Source organism: Morchella sextelata (assembly GCF_020137385.1).
Source record: "Morchella sextelata strain SCLS chromosome Unknown scls_22, whole genome shotgun sequence".
NCBI classification, from domain to species: Eukaryota; Fungi; Ascomycota; class Pezizomycetes; order Pezizales; family Morchellaceae; genus Morchella; species Morchella sextelata.
Genome location: NW_025408637.1, coordinates 503,096 through 524,644, shown reverse-complemented (window position 1 = coordinate 524,644; position 21,549 = coordinate 503,096). Strand labels below are relative to the sequence as shown.

Here is a 21,549-nt window from a genome sequence, read left to right as displayed (position 1 = left end):
GTTTGGGTATGGGAACCAGACTACCTTTCCCTATAGAAACAGTTGATGTATCAACATATTACAAATGCTCGGAAAAGGAATCGGGGAATGCATTAAACATAGTGTAGGACAAAAGAATATTTCGAGGAAATGAAGCAATGAATCCACTTTCGATACCTCTAATTAAAGTACTAGCATCTCAAGTTATGTAGTAAGTGATGAGATCTATGCTAGTCACCCAATGTAGCGAGAGTTCAACTTCCATCAAGATCAGTTTTTTTTGTTGTTTTTTAAGAATTCCGGATTCGTTTCCCCATACTTGTTTATTCATTTACATGTACTTGCTGCGAGAATATGTTTCCGCCGCCACTTTTGTGTTGCAACCGCATTTTCACGTACAAATTTGGCGGAAACTGATTCTCGCAGCAAGTACACGTGAGAGACAATTACCTTAATAAACACATGAACACCGATTCATTTTCCATCACACACCTTGTTAACCTGGAGGTGGGATTCATTTACTGATGCATTATAAACCAAGTAGAGACTCCAATATTTCTACATGAGGAGACAAGCAGCTAGACACAAAAAAAGTATGCGAGCAATGGGAAAGGTTAGCGCTAAGGTTAGGTATCGTAGGTTAATTATCAAAATTATCTGGACGCTCGCGTCGCAACCGTGTAAAATGGCTACAATAACCAAATCTTGAAACTACTTCAATCGAGCTCATAACGAAGCCTAAGATAACAGAGGCATAAGGAATCACAAGAATGAAATCTCCTATCTTCTCGCATCGTGGCTGTGGAGAAAGTTGACGTTGGAGTTGTTTTCCCATACACAACGTATCAAGCGAAGAGCTTCCTACGGAACATAAATACTTCAGCGGTCATAATCCTTCAAGCTGCACACAAACAACAGGCCAACAAGACGAGTATCCAACATCTCCGTACCACGAGTGCGGCGGCGGCAAGTAAGAGAGCTACCTAGCGTTAGAGGGTACAGGGGTGTCTTCCCACTGATCACCACCCCCGCACCCTGTCTTGGTGGGTTTTTAGGAGTACTACAAGCTCAATTAGTCGACAGTAAGAAGGCTACACCGCGCATAACCGGGTCTCAAAAAAGGGTAGCGTCTGAATACAACAACTGCGGAAATTGAGAGTCGTAACACTGCAGACCACTAGCGGCGGTGGAACTGAAGCTCAACATTATTTGATCGCCGAACCAACCACACCTCCGGAGCGTCCAGAATAGCCAGGAAGTAAATTCAGACCTAACTGATAATATTCTCTAATGCTGCCGAAAGCGCTAAGCCACGGGGACCAATGCTACCCAGGAGCGGCATGCGCAGGACTGAACCCAGAAAGAGCATAAGACGTATGCCTTGCTACAAAACTGCCACGTGGCTATCCGCATGTACTGGTTATGCAATCGCGTGCGACCCTTCTGATACAAATTAACCGCCAGATTATACCGCCCCAACTATTGCGGGGTCGTGAAATATCACTCGTATTGTCCTACTACCGCAAAAATTGGAAATAACTGCCCCCCAGCTTGTCCTGCCGCCCCCCCCCCAATCATTAGTCACCCGAGTGTAAAATCGTTACTTGCCTCACTAAAAGATCATACTAGGGGATCATTGCCCCAAAATTCGAACATCCTGCCCCCAAATCATCAAGCCCGCGCAGGCGTTTACAGTATTTGCGGTATGGTGCGCACACTCTTAAAGGTGACACGGCGGTATCTGGAAGTGGAACAATCGTGGCTGCAAGGTGAACTCCAAGGCCAATGAGAGGGGCTTATTCCTAGCCACTTTGCTGTATTCCTGCCGCAATTCACTTTTGAGGGGGTATAAATGGGTATAATACTGTTCCACTTTGCCCAGTCTTGGCGCTTTTTACATACAAAAATACACAATTTCAACCCCTGATAACATTACAAGCCAGACAGATATCAAGAATCTGCAATGATAGAACTAAACTTCATCACTAGTACTAGAGTTCTATCATTACGCTTTTCTTTTGCCATTTTTCGTTGCAAAGTTATCAGCCATTGACATTTCGTCGCGATCCGCTACCTTTAAGAGGTGGGCTCACCATACTAGCTGTAACCAGCTTTTGTGTGTGAAGTGTGCGAAGGTTGTATATTATTACTATCAACACTATAGAGCATGTAGAGTCTCTATACTTCTTACTCATAACGCTTCGTCCAGCTAACCACACTAAACCTCCTACACTACCACAGTGATAGCCACATACAAACAACTACAGTCTACAGCGCTCGAAAGCCCAACATACCGTTAATTCTCGAATAATCCACTATCTTCCGTATTTGTATGTGGCAAGTCTGAACTAAGGCGAATTGGCGTATCAAACTTCACGGACCACGCGGCAACGGACGAAGCGGCACCGCCGGCAACGTCGCACCAAACAAGCGTTTCCACGGCCACAGTTTGCGGGGTCGCGACGCGGGGTGACGAGCGAGACGGAAACCGGCGGAGAAGAGGGGAGCGGTGGCTTATGGACCCTCCGAACCACTGAGTTACGAGGAGGGGAGGAGGAGGGAGCCGTAAGCGACGCTGACGAGTAGAAGCTGTCCGCGTCAGTCAGTTATACCCCGGCCCCGCGCGTACGTACCGCCCGCAACCCATCCACCCACCCCGTCATAGTCAACGCCGACCAAAGCGCCGGCCAGAGCTGACAGTGCGCGCGTCTGCCACGGTTCCCAGTGACGGTGGAGGGTGAATGGAGGCGTTGATGGCGGAGGGGGTGAGTGGAGATCGACGGTGACTGCGCGCGACAGAGAGAGAATGCACAAGTGGAGACAGAGCCTCATCGCCCATCCCTGCTGGCTTGGCACGGAAGCTGCCGCGAGACTCGAAGTACTCTAGTGCGGGGCGCGTGCGACTTGGCAGGGCTGTTTGATAAGACCGTTGGGGGGGGGGACACATGGAGGAGTGTCGACCCTCTGATTGATATTTCTATGTAGACGGGAAATGCTGAATGTTCGTCTTGTTGTCGTGGTCTAGTAGCGCGGCCGGGAGTGGTGGAGCGCGGGAATGGGTGGCTATAACGTGATGATGAGGCGTATTCGCTGTCCGGGAGCGTTGCAGATTTGCGTTTTGGCGATGGAAGCTTGCCGATCGACGGCGCTTTGCAAATTTTTGTGAGCGTTCATGATAATGCTCTCCCGCACCTTGAGACGTTTATCTGCGGTGGCCGCCGAGAGCCAACGTACCATCGCAAAGATTAAAACCGCAATAATATCGCCGGAGGGCGTTTTAAAAAATCCCAAATCCCAAGCCCAATCCCAAGTACCCCGAAACCGTCGGTCCATGATGCATGCAGCTCACTCGCATCCATACAGCCTCCGAGATAAAATACATCGCGAACCGATAACCGCCCGTCAGCTCTCCGGATTCTGCGTCAGCTCAGACTATACCTTGTTCCCTCTCGCCTAGTAACCTAGCGCGGAGTAAACTAACATGCCGCAACACGAAACGGCGAAACGGTTCCCCGCGCGACCCAACCGTACCTAACCCTAACCCGCCCGCAATACCAGAGTCAGTAAAACGGTGTAAGGTATGTTATTTCGCCGACCGATGAAACTCTTGAAATAGTACGCTCAGCACATTTCATAGTATTGTAGGATTCTCATTTGTCATCATGAATCATGGGTTCTGACTCATTCTTTCTCTGGTATTCATTAGTCATGTCTTTCTATTACTTATACGGTTATGATTTACTATGTTTTGTGTTACCTTTCTTTAGTATAAATATGGGGCATTCCCCCCTCTCTAGTTAGTTGGAAAAAACACGCTCAATTACTATACTTCTCTACATACATTTTCTCTAGAAACCCCTCGTCTTCACTTTGCATAGCCCTTTTCTCTTTCGCATTCTTGGCAGTTGCATGGTGGCTTTTCGTCTCCGCCAATAGACCCCTGCAGCTAGCTGCTAGCGGAGTTGCACTTTGATTCTGGCTGTGCAATAGTGGTACTCAAAGTGAGGATGGGTTGGGGCCGGAGCCAGAGCCAGGAATTTTTTGAGTTGTCTGATTGGCCACCCGGTTAATTTGGATTCTGGCTTCAACTCAGCTTTCCAACTCATAAAAGGGTCGAGTAGGAAAAAATAGTGCAAGCCAAAAGAACAAATCGAGTATAGTTGAAATTGCGACAAGGATAACTGTCAGGGTTTGCAAGTAGCAATATAAAAAAATTTCTCGGGTGATGACTTTGTTCTTTGCGCATCCAGTTTCCGAAATGCAAAATCATAGATATATTTCAATTGATCCCGCTCTTTCAAGCGGGTTTGCAGACCGTCCTACAGTATTCCAATATTCTCAAACTGAGACCCCGGATCTGACCACCACCTCTACCCGCTATACCAATGAGGATATTGAGCTTTTTATTGACTGGTTTTCTTCAGATTTGCGGAACTTTAAATTATACAAAACCAAAGCAAAAGACGCACTATTGAAGATATTCAAAAATGTTTTTGGTGGTCGTCATTCCACAAGCACAATCAAAGGAAAGTGGGACAAAATGAAAGAAAAGCATCGGCAAGTACGAGCAAAATTAGAAAGCACCGGCAAGGGTGAATTGGGGGACTTAAAGGCAGACCAAGACAAGTGGGAAAGCATTCAATCACAGTAGTTAAACAAGCTATGTCCTTACTTCGAAGAGCTTGATGATATCCTGATCCGGGATAAGTCCTACACTACCCATTACGTTTCCGAGACTGGAGAGCTTTTACATCTTCAGGTTTTCAATGGCAACTCTCAACAATCGATGCCTACAATACCCAAAGATGAGCCTGTAACAGATGAAGAGAACCCTGATGGATTGGAATTTCACTCACCGGCTGGAGGTCAAAAAAACACGTTGAAACATGGGGAATCTGGTAGTGGTAGCGGAAAGCATACTGGTGCTATAAAAAAACTTAAGAAATCATCTGGGGAGGAGATTTTGTGGGATTATCAACTCGCTAGGCTTGACTTTGAGAGAGAACGATTTGTTTACGAGAAGGAACGAGATAGGGAGGACCGGAAGTTACTTGTAAAAAAGGAGGAAAACAGAAATTTAGAAACCATGCGCAGGTTTGATTATGTGATTAAAAAGATGGAAATGATGGACTCGTCTCAGGTCAATAAAAATAAAGATTGACATATGTACTATAGTAAATCTTGAAACAATGCTCTCATATATCTCAAACTACTCTCCCGTATGACCTCCCCATTTCTTTTTCTTCTATTATTTAGTATTCTTCTACCGTCATTTTCAATCTCCCGCTGATGCTGCTCAACTTCAAGTTGATGCCTTCGAGCAAAGAGCAAGTCCTCCTCATAGTCCCACTCTACTTCCTCCTCGTCAAGTAAGAAGTTGTGAAGAATACAAGCAGTTTCAAACCAATTGACCACATCTTGATGTGTTTTACCATTCCGGATATGAATGGATACGCAGGTAATATAACGTGGGTCTATGGACGAGAGACTATAGTGCCAAGGAATACAACCGAGGCGAGAACGTAGTAGAAGATATTCGTGACTATGGACTATGGGATAGTTTAATCCTGATTGGAGATCCAAGATGAGCCCTATGACGTAGCGTAGAACAAAAGTAATATTCGTGGTATAGAATACAGAAGAAGAAGAAGAAACTTATATTGCTTTGAAGTACAAGACTTATCGCACGCCGAACCGACCGCCTAAAACATGAACCGAACAAAAATAAAAGAAAAGAAAAGGAAAAGAAAACCCGACGAACACAAACAAACAAGAACAAAGCGAACACAAACGAACACGAACAAAAACAAGGAAATTCCAGAACGACACTCAACCAGAAAACCCAACGACAAGGAGAAATAACATATCTCAGCGGGCTCGAGCGCTGGATCCATAAAACAAAGTCAAAAACAAAATAAAAAGGTAAAAGGAAACTGCCCTTCCTAATCCCGTCCCTAATCATTTCCTTTCATCCCCTCTTCCAGGTCCGCCTCCACCTCCGCCGACTCGTACCATTTCGAGAGTTGAGATTTCTTTGCAAATTGTAGGATGAGGTCCGTTCTTAGGTTTGTAAACATCCAGTTTTCCCAGGTCATCGCTCCGGGGATCTTCTCTATCAGAGGGGCGCGGATTCGAGCCCACGCCGGGCATTCCATAAGTGTATATTTCGCTGAGTTTTCCATACCACACTGGCATGGTTCGGGGTCTGTATGTACTGCGTGTTTGTCGATTCGGGTGGTTTGGCACCGGATTCGAAATACTTTTTTTGCTTCCGTAAGGGTGAGTTTCGCAATCTTGGGAGGGGGGCGGAATTCCCCCCGATGATGGTAGTTCGGTATTGGTTGTGTATTCCATTCTTCCAACAGGTGGTCGCGTAGTAGTTTGTTTTGATTCCACTTGTCTCTCGCATTTCCAGGGGTTTGATATGGGAGTAAGAGGGAGGCGATTCGGTGTAGGCCTGTCCCTTTGATGTTTGCTTCTCTGTATGGGAGGAGCTCGATCAGGGGTTCGTTGTTGGGGTGGGTTGCGTCGGTGCAGAGTATTCTGGTTCCGTACTTTCTTGAGCGATATGTCAGGAGGTGTTCTAGGGGGGGTAATCCTGCTTCTCGGAGGAGTTTAGCTCTCTTGGTCCATCGTGGTAGGCCAGTGATGACCCGGGCAGCTTCATTTTATAGTGGTTCGAGGGATCTAATAATGTGGTCTGCGCCAGTCCACCAAGCCTCGGACCCGTAGAGCAGACTTGGGAGGAAGCCTTGTGTTATCAGGGGATGAACTGTCTTGACTGTTATACCTGGCAGGCGGGCGGTGTATCGAATCTGGTGGAGGGCTTTAAGGCCTTTTGCGATCGCTGCTTCGATGTGGGGCCGGAAGGAGAGGGTCGGATCTATCCAGACGCCTACATATTTCAGCCTCTCCTTGGGGTGTATATTGATATTGTTGATTCTGACCGGAAGTCGTGGTTGTTGTGTGGATGATGTGGTGGGCCGGAAGAAGATCAGGTCGGATTTATCTGGGTCGTATTTGATTTGGAGTGGCTCAGCTTTCATTAGTCTCTCTCTCATACGTTCCTCCATTCTTTTGATTATGAAGCCTGGTGTTTTGGATATTTGCACCAGCAAATCATCATCGATGTATGTAGTGTCCATCTCTTTCGGGCTGCTTGTTGGGTCCAGGATTACTCCCGCATAGATCATAAATAATACCGGGGACATGGGGCTACCTTGCGGCACTCCAGAATCAAAGGGCTGTGGTTCCTCTAGCTCATGGTTAAATTGGAACTGTAGTTTTCTGCCGGTGTTGAATTCCTTGCACTATTCTGTTAGGTAGGTAGGGAATTTTTGCTGGTGCATGATTTCTGCGAGGAGTAGGTGGTCTACACAGTTAAATGGTCCCTGGATATCGTTAGTTGGGATCGCTGGTCTGTCCCGCCGGGCGACTCCGGTGCTGTTCTTCAATAGTAGGTTTTGTTGTACTGGTGTTAGGGTTCTTAACAGGGCGTCGATTGCTGAGATGGTTGGTCTTCCTCCGAATTGATTCGCTGAGAGTGTGCCTAGGATTTCTCCAGCGGTGCAGAGTTTTTGAGCCACTATTTTTTCCAGGATTTTGCTGAAGCATTGTAGAAGGGAGATGGGCCGATAGGCTTTTGCTTCGTGGTAGTTCGCCTTGCCGGGTTTCGGGATCGGGATGCATTTTGCTATTTTCCATTCCGCTGTATGTACTCCGTGCCGAAGCATGGCGGAGAACATGTCTTGGATTAGATTTGTGTTCGCTTTAACTATAGCTTTGATAAAGGTATAGGGAATGCCATCCGGGCCGGTCGCCGAGTGTGTGGGACAGGAGTCGACTGGTTTATTAAGTTCTTCAGGGATGACTATGTCGAAGGTGTTGCTAAGGTCAAAAGAGGGGGGTCTAATGTTTAGGGGGGGATGGTCGGGGGACGTCCGTTTTGAGGGGAAAAGTTGGGCTCTTAGAGCTTGACACTTCCCCGCAAATGTTTCTTCACCTTGTATGGTTGGTATGATTGTGTCTCTTCTCCTTCCTGCATTTAGGATTCTCCAGACCTCACTACCTTTCGCCTCGTTCATCGTTTTTTCCCGCTGGTCCGCTTTTGCCTTCCGGATCATGACTGTCCATTCTCTGCATGCCTTCCGGTGCTCCTCCAAGTGATTGGGTTTCTTTGTATTTCTCGCCTTCCTTTCTGCTGCGTTTACCCTTGCCTTCATTTGTTTCATTTCATCTGACCACCAGGAGTTGGCTCTTACCCCTTCCTTCGAGAGTGGTGTTACTATACTGATTGTTGACCTGACCAGTTCTAGGAAGAATTCGACAGTTTGTTCCGTAAGTTCCTTGGTTTCCCATGCCTCTGCAGGGAGGGAAATGTTTGACATGTGGTTCTCCAAAAGCTTCCAGTCTGTTTGTCGCCACATCCGTCTTGGTACAAAAGGTGGTTTTTCCAGGTGTAAATGAACGGAGGTTCTCCCGTGATCTGAGCCCGCTCCGTAGGGTTCAGTGCTCCATCGTAGGTTGTGGTCGAGTGTTGGGCCTTTTACAAATGTAAGGTCGATGATTGTGGGCCTTTTCCCTCTGTCTCTGGGGAAATGCGTAAAGACGCCTGGTTCATTCAGGAGGGTCAATTTCTGTCGGGTTATCCATTGTTTTAGCCGTGCATCGTTGGAGCGGTCTGCTCGGATGTTGTTCCTGTATTCATGTGATGTTACTCCGTACCACATTTGATGATGGCAGTTGAAGTCTCCCATTACTAGACAGTTGTCGAGGGTTTGAATTGTTTTTGCTATTTGGGCAAAGGGGCCGCTTCGCCCTGGGGAGTATATATTTAGGATTTGGGTTTTCTTGTTCTGGATTTCTACCGTAATCGATACTATGAAATTATCGAATGTATAGTGGTATTTTGGTTTGAGGTTGGCATGTTTGCGGACGTATGTTGCACATTTTGTGTTGGTGTTGCTGGCTGTAAAAATATAAAAGAGATTTGAGTCTGGTGGGTAACCCTCTGCTGAGGTCCATGGTTCTTGTAATAATAGGAAATAAATGCTAGAGTCTGTTTCCGCTTCTTCTACCGCCGCCTTGGTGATAAGTTCGCTCCGTGCACAATTAAGTTGGTGTGCGAGCGCGGTGGTTCGGGGCCTAGGCATTATTTGTCATATGTTGGTCGTCTTCGGGAATGGGTGTGGCTCCGACCGGGGCGGTGGCTGTTACTTGAACTATTGGAAGGAACTCTTGGACGGGTGCGGCCGGTGGGTCTTGAGCGGGTGGGGCATTTTCCCTCCCTTTATTGAGGAATTGGCGTTTGGCTCTCTCGGGGCATGCTGGGTCGGAGGCCTTATGAGCTCCTTTACAGTTCAGGCATCTGATTGGGGTGTGGGTGCATCTATATCCTCCCTGGCATTCATTGCATGGGTGGAAACTGGTGAGGTGGTCTCCGGCGCAGTGGCCGCATTTCCCATTGTTCTTACATTTCTCCTGGCGGTGGCCGTATTCGAGGCACTTCGCACACTGGGTGTCCGGAAAGGTTGGGAGGAAGGCCTCAATGTGGCAGCTACGGTTAAAGAGGGATAGGAATTTAACTCCTAGTGTTTCCATTGTAATTTGTCCTGGGAGTGCGATGACCATTGATGAGTGGGTTTTCTCCATTCGAGTTTCTGCCCTGGAGATCCAGCGGGGAACCTGGGCAAGTTGGAAGTTCTCTCCATAGTTACTTCTGATTTCTGATGCTACCAATTGTCCCGCCTCAATGCCCTCCCCGACCGTTGTGGGGATTCCATGGAGGAGAAACTTTGACCATTTAGAGTTTGCTCGGATGATAGCGACCGGTACCTGTAGGGTGAGGAGGGCCTCCTCGATTTCTTTGGCATATTCCATTGCCTTTGTTGCAGGGGTAACGAATTTTGTTTCCAAGATGAAGTTGTCTTTGGGTGTTCTTCTTGCTGAGATGAAGTGGCAGGACTCATCTTGGATTCTTGCATTGATGAGGGTCCTGATCTCGACGGGGTTAACGTCGGATGGGGCAGTAGTTTCAACAATGATCTCCCTGTTGATTTTGGTGTACTCTGGTTTGAAGAGGGGGTCCGCTTTTGGCTTTGCGGACTTCTTTCTTCTCTCGACGACCTGGAAGTTTCCTTGGGCAGGACCGGGTGCCGATGCCACGGCGGCCCAGGTGCCTGCCTTCCATCCACGGGGTGGGGCTTGTTGGGGGGGTGCGGGTGGGGGGGCCTGAGGAGCTGCCTGTGGCGCTGCTTGGGGGGCTGTTTGTGGGACCGCTGGAGGGGGCATTCTCTGTCCTTGCGGTTGCTGTGGTTTTCGCTGCTGTTGCTGTTGTTGCTGTTGATGCTGTTGTTGCGGTTGTTGCGGTTGTTGCGGTTGCTGCGGTTGTGATTGTTTGTTGAGGAGCGCGTGGATCGCCGAATGCATATTGGTGATCATGTTTGTCTGCGCCTCGATCTGATGTTTCAGTGTATCCACTGTTCTCCGGAGAGTAGTCGTTTGCTCTTCGAGGATTTCAATCCTGTCGGAGGGTGGGCAGATCCGGCTGGTGGCATGTCTAATGGCCCAGGTGATGTAGTTCAGGTCCGTCTGGGTGTGGGTGTCCTGGGGGACAATGCTCGGGTAGAGGTAGTCAACTCTCGGCTGGTAGGGGTCGTTGTAGTCGGATTCTGTTGCAAAGGTCGAGGAGAATTCCTGTTCCTGAGCTCCGGATGGGGTTGGGTCGGGAACCTGAGTGTTCCTGTTCTGCGAGGGGGCTGTCCCTTGTTGGGAAGACTGGGTGAAAAAGGACTGGAGTGAAGCTTGCTGCGACATGACTGAGTGTCCAGTTCTCCTGGCGGCGTAAAGTGATGTTTCGGAGAGATTTCTTTTCCTTCCTTTCGGGAGGTCAAGGCTGGAGAATTCTTCGCTAGAAGCCAGTTTTCGTGGGTTTCTTTCGCTTGGAACAACAAAACGCGACCGTACGATCGGGGACGAAGTGGCTCAGCCTGGTATGGTATACCAGGGTAAACCGAGGGGAATAAAATAGAATGTTTTTAAAGCGAGGTTTGTTATCAGGGAGTTCTTTGCGAGCCTTAGCGAGCAAGTAGAATGCAGAAGAAGAAGAAGAAACTTATATTGCTTTGAAGTACAAGACTTATCGCACGCCGACCCGACCGCCTAAAACACAAACCAAACAAAAGAACAAAAGGAAAGAAAACAACAAACGCAAACAAACGAACAAGAGCAAAAGCGAACACAAACGAACACAAGTAAAAGTAAGGAAATTCCAGAACGACACTCAACCAGAATCAACCCAACGATAAGGAGAAATAACATATCTCAGCGAACTCGGGCGCTGGATCCATCAAAACAAAGTAAAGCCAAAATTAAAAGGTAAAAGGAAACCGCCCTTCCTAATCTCGTCCCTAATCATTTTCTTCCATCCCCTCTTCTAGGTCCTCCTCCGCTTCCGCCGACTCGTACCACTTCGAGAGTTGAGAATTTTTTGCAAATTGTAAGATAAGGTCCGTTTTCAAGTTTGTAAACATCCAGTTTTCCCAGGTCATCGCTCCGGGGATCTTTTCTATCAAAGGGGCGCGGATTCGAGCCCACGCTGGGCATTCCATAAGTGTGTGTTTCGCTGAGTTTTCCATACCACACTGGCATTGTTCGGGGTCTGTATATACCGCGTGTTTATCGATTCGGGTAGTTTGGCACCGGATTCGAAAAACTTTTTTCGCTTCCGTTAGGGTGAGTTTCGCAATCTTGGGAGGGGGGCGGAAATCCCCCCGGTGATGGTAGTCCGGTATTGGTTGTGTATTCCATTCTTCCAACAGGTGGTCGCGTAGTAGTTTGTTTTGATTCCACTTGTCTCTCGCATTTCCGGGGGTTTGATATGGGAGTAGGAGGGAGGCGATTCGGTGTAGCCCTGTCCCTTTGATGTTTGCTTCTCTGTATGGAAGGAGCTCGATCAGGGATTCATTGTTGGGGTGGGTTGCCTCGGTGCAGAGTATTCTGGTTCCGTACTTTCTTGAGCGATATGTTAGGAGGTGTTCTAGGGGGGGTAGTCCTGCTTCTCGGAGGAGTTTAGCTCTCTTGGTCCATCGAGGTAGGCCCGTGATGATCCGGGCAGCTTCGTTGTATAGTGGTTCTAGCGATCTAATGATGTGGTCTGCGCCAGTCCACCAAGCCTCAGATCCGTAGAGCAGGCTTGGAAGGAAGCCCTGTATTATTAGGTGATGAACTGTCTTGACTGTTATCCCTGGCAGGCGGGCGGTGTTTCGGATTTGGTGGAGGGCTTTTAGGCCTTTTGCGATTGCTGCTTCGATATGGGGCCGGAAGGAGAGTGTTGGATCTATCCAGACTCCTACGTATTTCAGCCTCTCTTTGGGGTATATATTGATGTTGTTCACTTTGACTGGAAGTCGTGGTTGTTGTGTGGATGATGTCGTGGGCCGGAAGAAGATCAGATCGGATTTGTCCGGGTCGTATTTGATTTGGAGTGGCTCAGCTTTAATTAGTCTCTCTCTCATTCGTTCCTCCATTCTCTTGATTGTAAAGCCTGGTGTTTTGGATATTTGTACCAGCGCATCGTCATCAATGTAAGTTGTGTCCATCTCTTTTGGGCTGCTAGTTGGGTCCAGAATTACTCCGGCATAGATCATGAATAGTACCGGAGACATGGGGCTACCTTGCGGCACTCCGGAATCATAGGGCTGTGGTTCCTCTAGCTCATGGTTGAATTGGAACTGTAGTTTTCTGCCAGTGTTGAATTCCTTGCACCATTCTGTCAGATAGGTGGGGAATTTTTATTGGTGCATGATTTCCGCGAGGAGTAGGTGATCGACACAATTGAATGCTCCTTGGATGTCGTTGGTTAGGATCGCTGGTCTGTCTCGCCGGGCGATTCCGGTGCTGTTTTTTAATAGTAGGTTTTGTTGTATTGGTGTCAAGGTTCTCAGGAGGGCATCGATTGCCGAGATGGTTGGTCTTCCTCCGAATTGGTTTGCTGAGAGTGTGCCTAGGATTTCTCCAGCGGTTCAGAGTCTCTGGGCCACTATCTTCTCCAGGATTTTGCTGAAACATTGTAGAAGGGAAATGGGCCGGTAGGCTTTTGCTTCATGGTAATTTGCTTTACCGGGTTTCGGGATCGGGATACACTTAGCTATTTTCCATTCCGCTGGATGTACACCGTGCCGGAGCATAGCGGAGAACATGTCTTGGATTAGAGTTGTGTTTGCTTTGACTATAGCTTTGATAAAGGTATAAGGGATGCCATCCGGGCCAGTCGCCGAGTGCGCTGGGCAGGAGTCGATTGCTTTGTTAAGTTCTTCGGGGGTGACTCTGTCGAAGGTGTTGCTAAGGTCAAAAGAGGGGGGTCTAATGTTCAAGGGGGGATGGTCGGGGGACGTCCGTTTCGAGGGGAAAAGTTGGGCTCTTAGAGCTTGACACTTCCCCGTGAACGTTTCTTCACCTTGTATGGTTGGTATGATTGTGTCTCTTCTCCTTCCCGCGCTTAGGATTCTCCAGACTTCACTACCTTTCGCCTCGTTCATCGTCTTTTCCCGCTGGTCCGCTTTCGCTTTCCGGATCATGGCTGTCCATTCTCTGCAAGCCTTCCGGTGTTCCTCCACGTGATTGGATTTCCTTGTATTTCTCGCCTTCCTTTCTACTGCGTTTACCCTTGCCTTCATCTGTTTCATCTCATCTGACCACCAGGAGTTGGCTCTTACTCCCTCCTTCGAGAGTGGTGTTACTATGCTGACTGTTGACCTAACCAGTTCTAGGAAGAAATCGACAGTTTGTTCCGTGTGTTCCTTGGTTTCCCATGCCTCTGCAGGGATGGAGATGTTTGACATGTGGTTCTCCAATAGCTTCCAGTCTGTTTGTCGCCACATTCGTCTTGGTACAAAAGGTGGTTTCTCCAAGTGTAAGTGGACGGAGGTTCTCCCGTGGTCTGAGCCCGCTCCATAGGGTTCGGTGCTCCATCGTAGGTTGTGGTCGAGTGTTGAGCCTTTAACAAATGCAAGGTCGATGGTTGTAGGCCTTTTCCCTCTGTCTCTGGGGAAGTGCGTAAAGACGCCTGGTTCATTCAGGAGGGTCAATTTCTGTCGGGTTATCCATCGTTTTAACCGTGCGCCGTTGACCCGGTCTGCTCGGATGTTGTTTCTGTATTCATGTGAATTTACTCCGTACCACATCTGATGGTGGCAGTTGAAGTCTCCCATTACTAGACAGTTATCAAGGGTTTGGATTGTACTTGCTATTTGGGCGAAGGGGCCACTTCGGCCTGGGGAGTATATGTTTAGGATTTGGGTTTTTTTGGTTTGGATTTCTACCGTAATCGATACTATGAAATTATCGTGTGTGTAGTGGTGTTTTGGTTTGAGATTGGCATGTTTGCGGACGTATGTTGCACATTTTGTATTGGTGTTGCTGGCCGTAAAAATATAAAAGAGATTTGATTCTGGTGGGTATCCCTCTGCTGAGGTCCATGGTTCTTGTAGTAATAGAAAATAAATACTAGAGTCTGTTTCCGCTTCTTCTACCGCCGCCTTGGTGATAAGTTCGCTCCGTGCACAATTGAGTTGGTGTGCGAGCGCGGTGGTTCGAGGCCTAAGCATTATTTGTCATGTGTTGGTCGTCTTCGGGAACGGGTGTTGCTCCGACTGGGGTGGTGGCTGGTACTTGAACTACCGGAAGCGGCTCCTGGATGGGTGCGGCCGGTGGATCTTGAGCGGGTGGGGCGTTTTCCTTTCCTTTGTTGAGGAATCGGCGTTTAACTCTTTCGGGGCATGCTGGGTCGGAGGCCTTATGGATTCCTTTACAGTTCAGACATCTGATTGGGGTGTGGGTGCATCTGTATCCTCCCTGGCATTGATTGCATGGGTGGAAGCTGGTGAGATGATCTCCGGCACAATGACCGCATCTCCCACTGTTTTTGCATTTCTCCTGGCGGTGACCGTATTCGAGGCACTTCGTGCATTGGGTGTCTGGGAAGGTTGGGAGGAAGGCCTCGATGTGGCAGCTCCGGTTAAAGAGGGATAGGAACTTAACTCCTAGTGTTTCCATTGTGACTTGTCCTGGGAGCGCGATTACCATTGATGAGTGGGTTTTCTCCATTTGAGTTTCTGCCCTGGATATCCAGCGGGGAACCTGGGCAAGTTGGAAGTTCTCTCCATAGTTGCTTCTGATTTCTGATGCTACTAGTTGTCCCGCCTCAATGCCCTCCCCGACCGTTGTGGGGATTCCGTGGAGGAGAAACTTTGACCATTTGGAGTTTGCGCGGATGACAGCGACCGGTACCTGTAGGGTGAGGAGGGCCTCCTCAATTTCTTTGGCATATTCCATTGCCTTTGTTGCAGGGGTAACGAATTTTGTTTCCAGGATGAAGTTGTCCTTGGGTGTTCTTCTTGCCGAAATGAAATGGCAGGACTCGTCTTGGATTCTTGCATTGACGAGGGTTCTGATCTCGGAGGGGTTAACGTCGGATGGGGCAGTAGTTTCCACGATGATCTCCCTGTTGATCTTGGTGTACTCTGGTTTGAAGAGGGGATCCGCTTTTGGCTTTGCGGACTTCTTTTTCCTCTCGATGACCTGGAAGTTACCTTGGGCAGGACCGGGTACCGAGGCCACGGCGGCCCAGGTGCCTGCCTTCCATCCACGAGGTGGGGCTTGTTGGGGGGGTGCGGGTGGGGGGGCCTGAGGAGCTGCCTGTGGCGCTGCTTGGGGGGCTGTTTGTGGGACCGCTGGAGGGGGCATTCTCTGTCCTTGCGGTTGCTGTGGTTTTCGCTGCTGTTGCTGTTGTTGCTGTTGATGCTGTTGTTGCGATTGTTGCGGTTGTTGCGGATGCTGCGGTTGTGATTGTTTGTTGAGGAGCGCGTGGATCGCCGAATGCATATTGGTGATCATGTTTGTCTGCGCCTCGATCTGATGTTTCAGTGTATCCACTGTTCTCCGGAGAGTAGTCGTTTGCTCTTCGAGGATTTCAATCCTGTCGGAGGGTGGGCAGATCCGGCTGGTGGCATGTCTAATGGCCCAGGTGATGTAGTTCAGGTCCGTCTGGGTGTGGGTGTCCTGGGGGACAATGCTCGGGTAGAGGTAGTCAACTCTCGGCTGGTAGGGGTCGTTGTAGTCGGATTCTGTTGCAAAGGTCGAGGAGAATTCCTGTTCCTGAGCTCCGGATGGGGTTAGGTCGGGAACCTGAGTGTTCCTGTTCTGCGAGGGGGCTGTCCCTTGTTGGGAAGACTGGGTGAAAAAGGACTGGAGTGAAGCTTGCTGCGACATGACTGAGTGTCCAGTTCTCCTGGCGGCGTAAAGTGATGTTTCGGAGAGATTTCTTTTCCTTCCTTTCGGGAGGTCAAGGCTGGAGAATTCTTCGCTAGAAGCCAGTTTTCGTGGGTTTCTTTTGCTTGGAACAACAAAACGCGACCGTACGATCGGGGACGAAGTGGCTCAGCCTGGTATGGTATACCAGGGTAAACCGAGGGGAATAAAATAGAATGTTTTTAAAGCGAGGTTTGTTATCAGGGAGTTCTTTGCGAGCCTTAGCGAGCAAGTAGAATGCAGAAGAAGAAGAAGAAACTTATATTGCTTTGAAGTACAAGACTTATCGCACGCCGACCCGACCGCCTAAAACACAAACCAAACAAAAGAACAAAAGGAAAGAAAACAACAAACGCAAACAAACGAACAAGAGCAAAAGCGAACACAAACGAACACAAGTAAAAGTAAGGAAATTCCAGAACGACACTCAACCAGAATCAACCCAACGATAAGGAGAAATAACATATCTCAGCGAACTCGGGCGCTGGATCCATCAAAACAAAGTAAAGCCAAAATTAAAAGGTAAAAGGAAACCGCCCTTCCTAATCTCGTCCCTAATCATTTTCTTCCATCCCCTCTTCTAGGTCCTCCTCCGCTTCCGCCGACTCGTACCACTTCGAGAGTTGAGAATTTTTTGCAAATTGTAAGATAAGGTCCGTTTTCAAGTTTGTAAACATCCAGTTTTCCCAGGTCATCGCTCCGGGGATCTTTTCTATCAAAGGGGCGCGGATTCGAGCCCACGCTGGGCATTCCATAAGTGTGTGTTTCGCTGAGTTTTCCATACCACACTGGCATTGTTCGGGGTCTGTATATACCGCGTGTTTATCGATTCGGGTAGTTTGGCACCGGATTCGAAAAACTTTTTTCGCTTCCGTTAGGGTGAGTTTCGCAATCTTGGGAGGGGGGCGGAAATCCCCCCGGTGATGGTAGTCCGGTATTGGTTGTGTATTCCATTCTTCCAACAGGTGGTCGCGTAGTAGTTTGTTTTGATTCCACTTGTCTCTCGCATTTCCGGGGGTTTGATATGGGAGTAGGAGGGAGGCGATTCGGTGTAGCCCTGTCCCTTTGATGTTTGCTTCTCTGTATGGAAGGAGCTCGATCAGGGATTCATTGTTGGGGTGGGTTGCCTCGGTGCAGAGTATTCTGGTTCCGTACTTTCTTGAGCGATATGTTAGGAGGTGTTCTAGGGGGGGTAGTCCTGCTTCTCGGAGGAGTTTAGCTCTCTTGGTCCATCGAGGTAGGCCCGTGATGATCCGGGCAGCTTCGTTGTATAGTGGTTCTAGCGATCTAATGATGTGGTCTGCGCCAGTCCACCAAGCCTCAGATCCGTAGAGCAGGCTTGGAAGGAAGCCCTGTATTATTAGGTGATGAACTGTCTTGACTGTTATCCCTGGCAGGCGGGCGGTGTTTCGGATTTGGTGGAGGGCTTTTAGGCCTTTTGCGATTGCTGCTTCGATATGGGGCCGGAAGGAGAGTGTTGGATCTATCCAGACTCCTACGTATTTCAGCCTCTCTTTGGGGTATATATTGATGTTGTTCACTTTGACTGGAAGTCGTGGTTGTTGTGTGGATGATGTCGTGGGCCGGAAGAAGATCAGATCGGATTTGTCCGGGTCGTATTTGATTTGGAGTGGCTCAGCTTTAATTAGTCTCTCTCTCATTCGTTCCTCCATTCTCTTGATTGTAAAGCCTGGTGTTTTGGATATTTGTACCAGCGCATCGTCATCAATGTAAGTTGTGTCCATCTCTTTTGGGCTGCTAGTTGGGTCCAGAATTACTCCGGCATAGATCATGAATAGTACCGGAGACATGGGGCTACCTTGCGGCACTCCGGAATCATAGGGCTGTGGTTCCTCTAGCTCATGGTTGAATTGGAACTGTAGTTTTCTGCCAGTGTTGAATTCCTTGCACCATTCTGTCAGATAGGTGGGGAATTTTTGTTGGTGCATGATTTCCGCGAGGAGTAGGTGATCGACACAATTGAATGCTCCTTGGATGTCGTTGGTTAGGATCGCTGGTCTGTCTCGCCGGGCGATTCCGGTGCTGTTTTTTAATAGTAGGTTTTGTTGTATTGGTGTCAAGGTTTTCAGGAGGGCATCGATTGCCGAGATGGTTGGTCTTCCTCCGAATTGGTTTGCTGAGAGTGTGCCTAGGATTTCTCCAGCGGTTCAGAGTCTCTGGGCCACTATCTTCTCCAGGATTTTGCTGAAACATTGTAGAAGGGAAATGGGCCGGTAGGCTTTTGCTTCATGGTAATTTGCTTTACCGGGTTTCGGGATCGGGATACACTTAGCTATTTTCCATTCCGCTGGATGTACACCGTGCCGGAGCATAGCGGAGAACATGTCTTGGATTAGAGTTGTGTTTGCTTTGACTATAGCTTTGATAAAGGTATAAGGGATGCCATCCGGGCCAGTCGCCGAGTGCGCTGGGCAGGAGTCGATTGCTTTGTTAAGTTCTTCGGGGGTGACTCTGTCGAAGGTGTTGCTAAGGTCAAAAGAGGGGGGTCTAATGTTCAAGGGGGGATGGTCGGGGGACGTCCGTTTCGAGGGGAAAAGTTGGGCTCTTAGAGCTTGACACTTCCCCGTGAACGTTTCTTCACCTTGTATGGTTGGTATGATTGTGTCTCTTCTCCTTCCCGCGCTTAGGATTCTCCAGACTTCACTACCTTTCGCCTCGTTCATCGTCTTTTCCCGCTGGTCCGCTTTCGCTTTCCGGATCATGGCTGTCCATTCTCTGCAAGCCTTCCGGTGTTCCTCCACTTGATTGGATTTCCTTGTATTTCTCGCCTTCCTTTCTACTGCGTTTACCCTTGCCTTCATCTGTTTCATCTCATCTGACCACCAGGAGTTGGCTCTTACTCCCTCCTTCGAGAGTGGTGTTACTATGCTGACTGTTGACCTAACCAGTTCTAGGAAGAAATCGACAGTTTGTTCCGTGTGTTCCTTGGTTTCCCATGCCTCTGCAGGGATGGAGATGTTTGACATGTGGTTCTCCAATAGCTTCCAGTCTGTTTGTCGCCACATTCGTCTTGGTACAAAAGGTGGTTTCTCCAAGTGTAAGTGGACGGAGGTTCTCCCGTGGTCTGAGCCCGCTCCATAGGGTTCGGTGCTCCATCGTAGGTTGTGGTCGAGTGTTGGGCCTTTAACAAATGCAAGGTCGATGGTTGTAGGCCTTTTCCCTCTGTCTCTGGGGAAGTGCGTAAAGACGCCTGGTTCATTCAGGAGGGTCAATTTCTGTCGGGTTATCCATCGTTTTAACCGTGCGCCGTTGACCCGGTCTGCTCGGATGTTGTTTCTGTATTCATGTGAATTTACTCCGTACCACATCTGATGGTGGCAGTTGAAGTCTCCCATTACTAGACAGTTATCAAGGGTTTGGATTGTACTTGCTATTTGGGCGAAGGGGCCACTTCGGCCTGGGGAGTATATGTTTAGGATTTGGGTTTTTTTGGTTTGGATTTCTACCGTAATCGATACTATGAAATTATCGTGTGTGTAGTGGTGTTTTGGTTTGAGATTGGCATGTTTGCGGACGTATGTTGCACATTTTGTATTGGTGTTGCTGGCCGTAAAAATATAAAAGAGATTTGATTCTGGTGGGTATCCCTCTGCTGAGGTCCATGGTTCTTGTAGTAATAGAAAATAAATACTAGAGTCTGTTTCCGCTTCTTCTACCGCCGCCTTGGTGATAAGTTCGCTCCGTGCACAATTGAGTTGGTGTGCGAGCGCGGTGGTTCGAGGCCTAAGCATTATTTGTCATGTGTTGGTCGTCTTCGGGAACGGGTGTTGCTCCGACTGGGGTGGTGGCTGGTACTTGAACTACCGGAAGCGGCTCCTGGATGGGTGCGGCCGGTGGATCTTGAGCGGGTGGGGCGTTTTCCTTTCCTTTGTTGAGGAATCGGCGTTTAACTCTTTCGGGGCATGCTGGGTCGGAGGCCTTATGGATTCCTTTACAGTTCAGACATCTGATTGGGGTGTGGGTGCATCTGTATCCTCCCTGGCATTGATTGCATGGGTGGAAGCTGGTGAGATGATCTCCGGCACAATGACCGCATCTCCCACTGTTTTTGCATTTCTCCTGGCGGTGACCGTATTCGAGGCACTTCGTGCATTGGGTGTCTGGGAAGGTTGGGAGGAAGGCCTCGATGTGGCAGCTCCGGTTAAAGAGGGATAGGAACTTAACTCCTAGTGTTTCCATTGTGACTTGTCCTGGGAGCGCGATTACCATTGATGAGTGGGTTTTCTCCATTTGAGTTTCTGCCCTGGATATCCAGCGGGGAACCTGGGCAAGTTGGAAGTTCTCTCCATAGTTGCTTCTGATTTCTGATGCTACTAGTTGTCCCGCCTCAATGCCCTCCCCGACCGTTGTGGGGATTCCGTGGAGGAGAAACTTTGACCATTTGGAGTTTGCGCGGATGACAGCGACCGGTACCTGTAGGGTGAGGAGGGCCTCCTCAATTTCTTTGGCATATTCCATTGCCTTTGTTGCAGGGGTAACGAATTTTGTTTCCAGGATGAAGTTGTCCTTGGGTGTTCTTCTTGCCGAAATGAAATGGCAGGACTCGTCTTGGATTCTTGCATTGACGAGGGTTCTGATCTCGGAGGGGTTAACGTCGGATGGGGCAGTAGTTTCCACGATGATCTCCCTGTTGATCTTGGTGTACTCTGGTTTGAAGAGGGGATCCGCTTTTGGCTTTGCGGACTTCTTTTTCCTCTCGATGACCTGGAAGTTACCTTGGGCAGGACCGGGTACCGAGGCCACGGCGGCCCAGGTGCCTGCCTTCCATCCACGAGGTGGGGCTTGTTGGGGGGGTGCGGGTGGGGGGGCCTGAGGAGCTGCCTGTGGCGCTGCTTGAGGGGCTGTTTGTGGGACCGCTGGAGGGGGCATTCTCTGTCCTTGCGGTTGCTGTGGTTTTCGCTGCTGTTGCTGTTGTTGCTGTTGATGCTGTTGTTGCGATTGTTGCGGTTGTTGCGGATGCTGCGGTTGTGATTGTTTGTTGAGGAGCGCGTGGATCGCCGAATGCATATTGGTGATCATGTTTGTCTGCGCCTCGATCTGATGTTTCAGTGTATCCACTGTTCTCCGGAGAGTAGTCGTTTGCTCTTCGAGGATTTCAATCCTGTCGGAGGGTGGGCAGATCCGGCTGGTGGCATGTCTAATGGCCCAGGTGATGTAGTTCAGGTCCGTCTGGGTGTGGGTGTCCTGGGGGACAATGCTCGGGTAGAGGTAGTCAACTCTCGGCTGGTAGGGGTCGTTGTA

At 49.0% G+C, this 21,549-nt stretch overlaps 3 protein-coding genes across 3 annotated transcripts; 1 reads left to right on the top strand and 2 right to left on the bottom strand.

The window, feature by feature from the left end:
• Positions 1-4,237: 4,237 nt before the first annotated feature.
• H6S33_007066 (uncharacterized protein) lies at positions 4,238-5,140 on the top strand (the record flags this gene model as incomplete). The annotated part of the gene is made up of 2 exons (XM_044838407.1): positions 4,238-4,571; positions 4,659-5,140. 2 exons carry the CDS (start codon positions 4,238-4,240, stop codon positions 5,138-5,140), a joined length of 816 nt encoding a protein of 271 aa, XP_044689230.1.
• A 793-nt stretch (positions 5,141-5,933) lies between these two features.
• On the bottom strand, positions 5,934-10,794 carry H6S33_007065 (uncharacterized protein; the record flags this gene model as incomplete). The annotated part of the gene is made up of 4 exons (XM_044838406.1): positions 5,934-6,640; positions 6,719-7,289; positions 7,356-9,123; positions 9,215-10,794. 4 exons carry the CDS (start codon positions 10,792-10,794, stop codon positions 5,934-5,936), a joined length of 4,626 nt encoding a protein of 1,541 aa, XP_044689229.1.
• Positions 10,795-11,387: 593 nt separating this feature from the next.
• H6S33_007064 (uncharacterized protein) lies at positions 11,388-16,248 on the bottom strand (the record flags this gene model as incomplete). The annotated part of the gene is made up of 4 exons (XM_044838405.1): positions 11,388-12,737; positions 12,810-12,982; positions 13,046-14,516; positions 14,617-16,248. The coding sequence occupies 4 exons, from the start codon at positions 16,246-16,248 to the stop codon at positions 11,388-11,390; spliced, it is 4,626 nt and encodes a 1,541-aa protein (XP_044689228.1).
• Between the last annotated feature and the right edge of the window lie 5,301 nt (positions 16,249-21,549).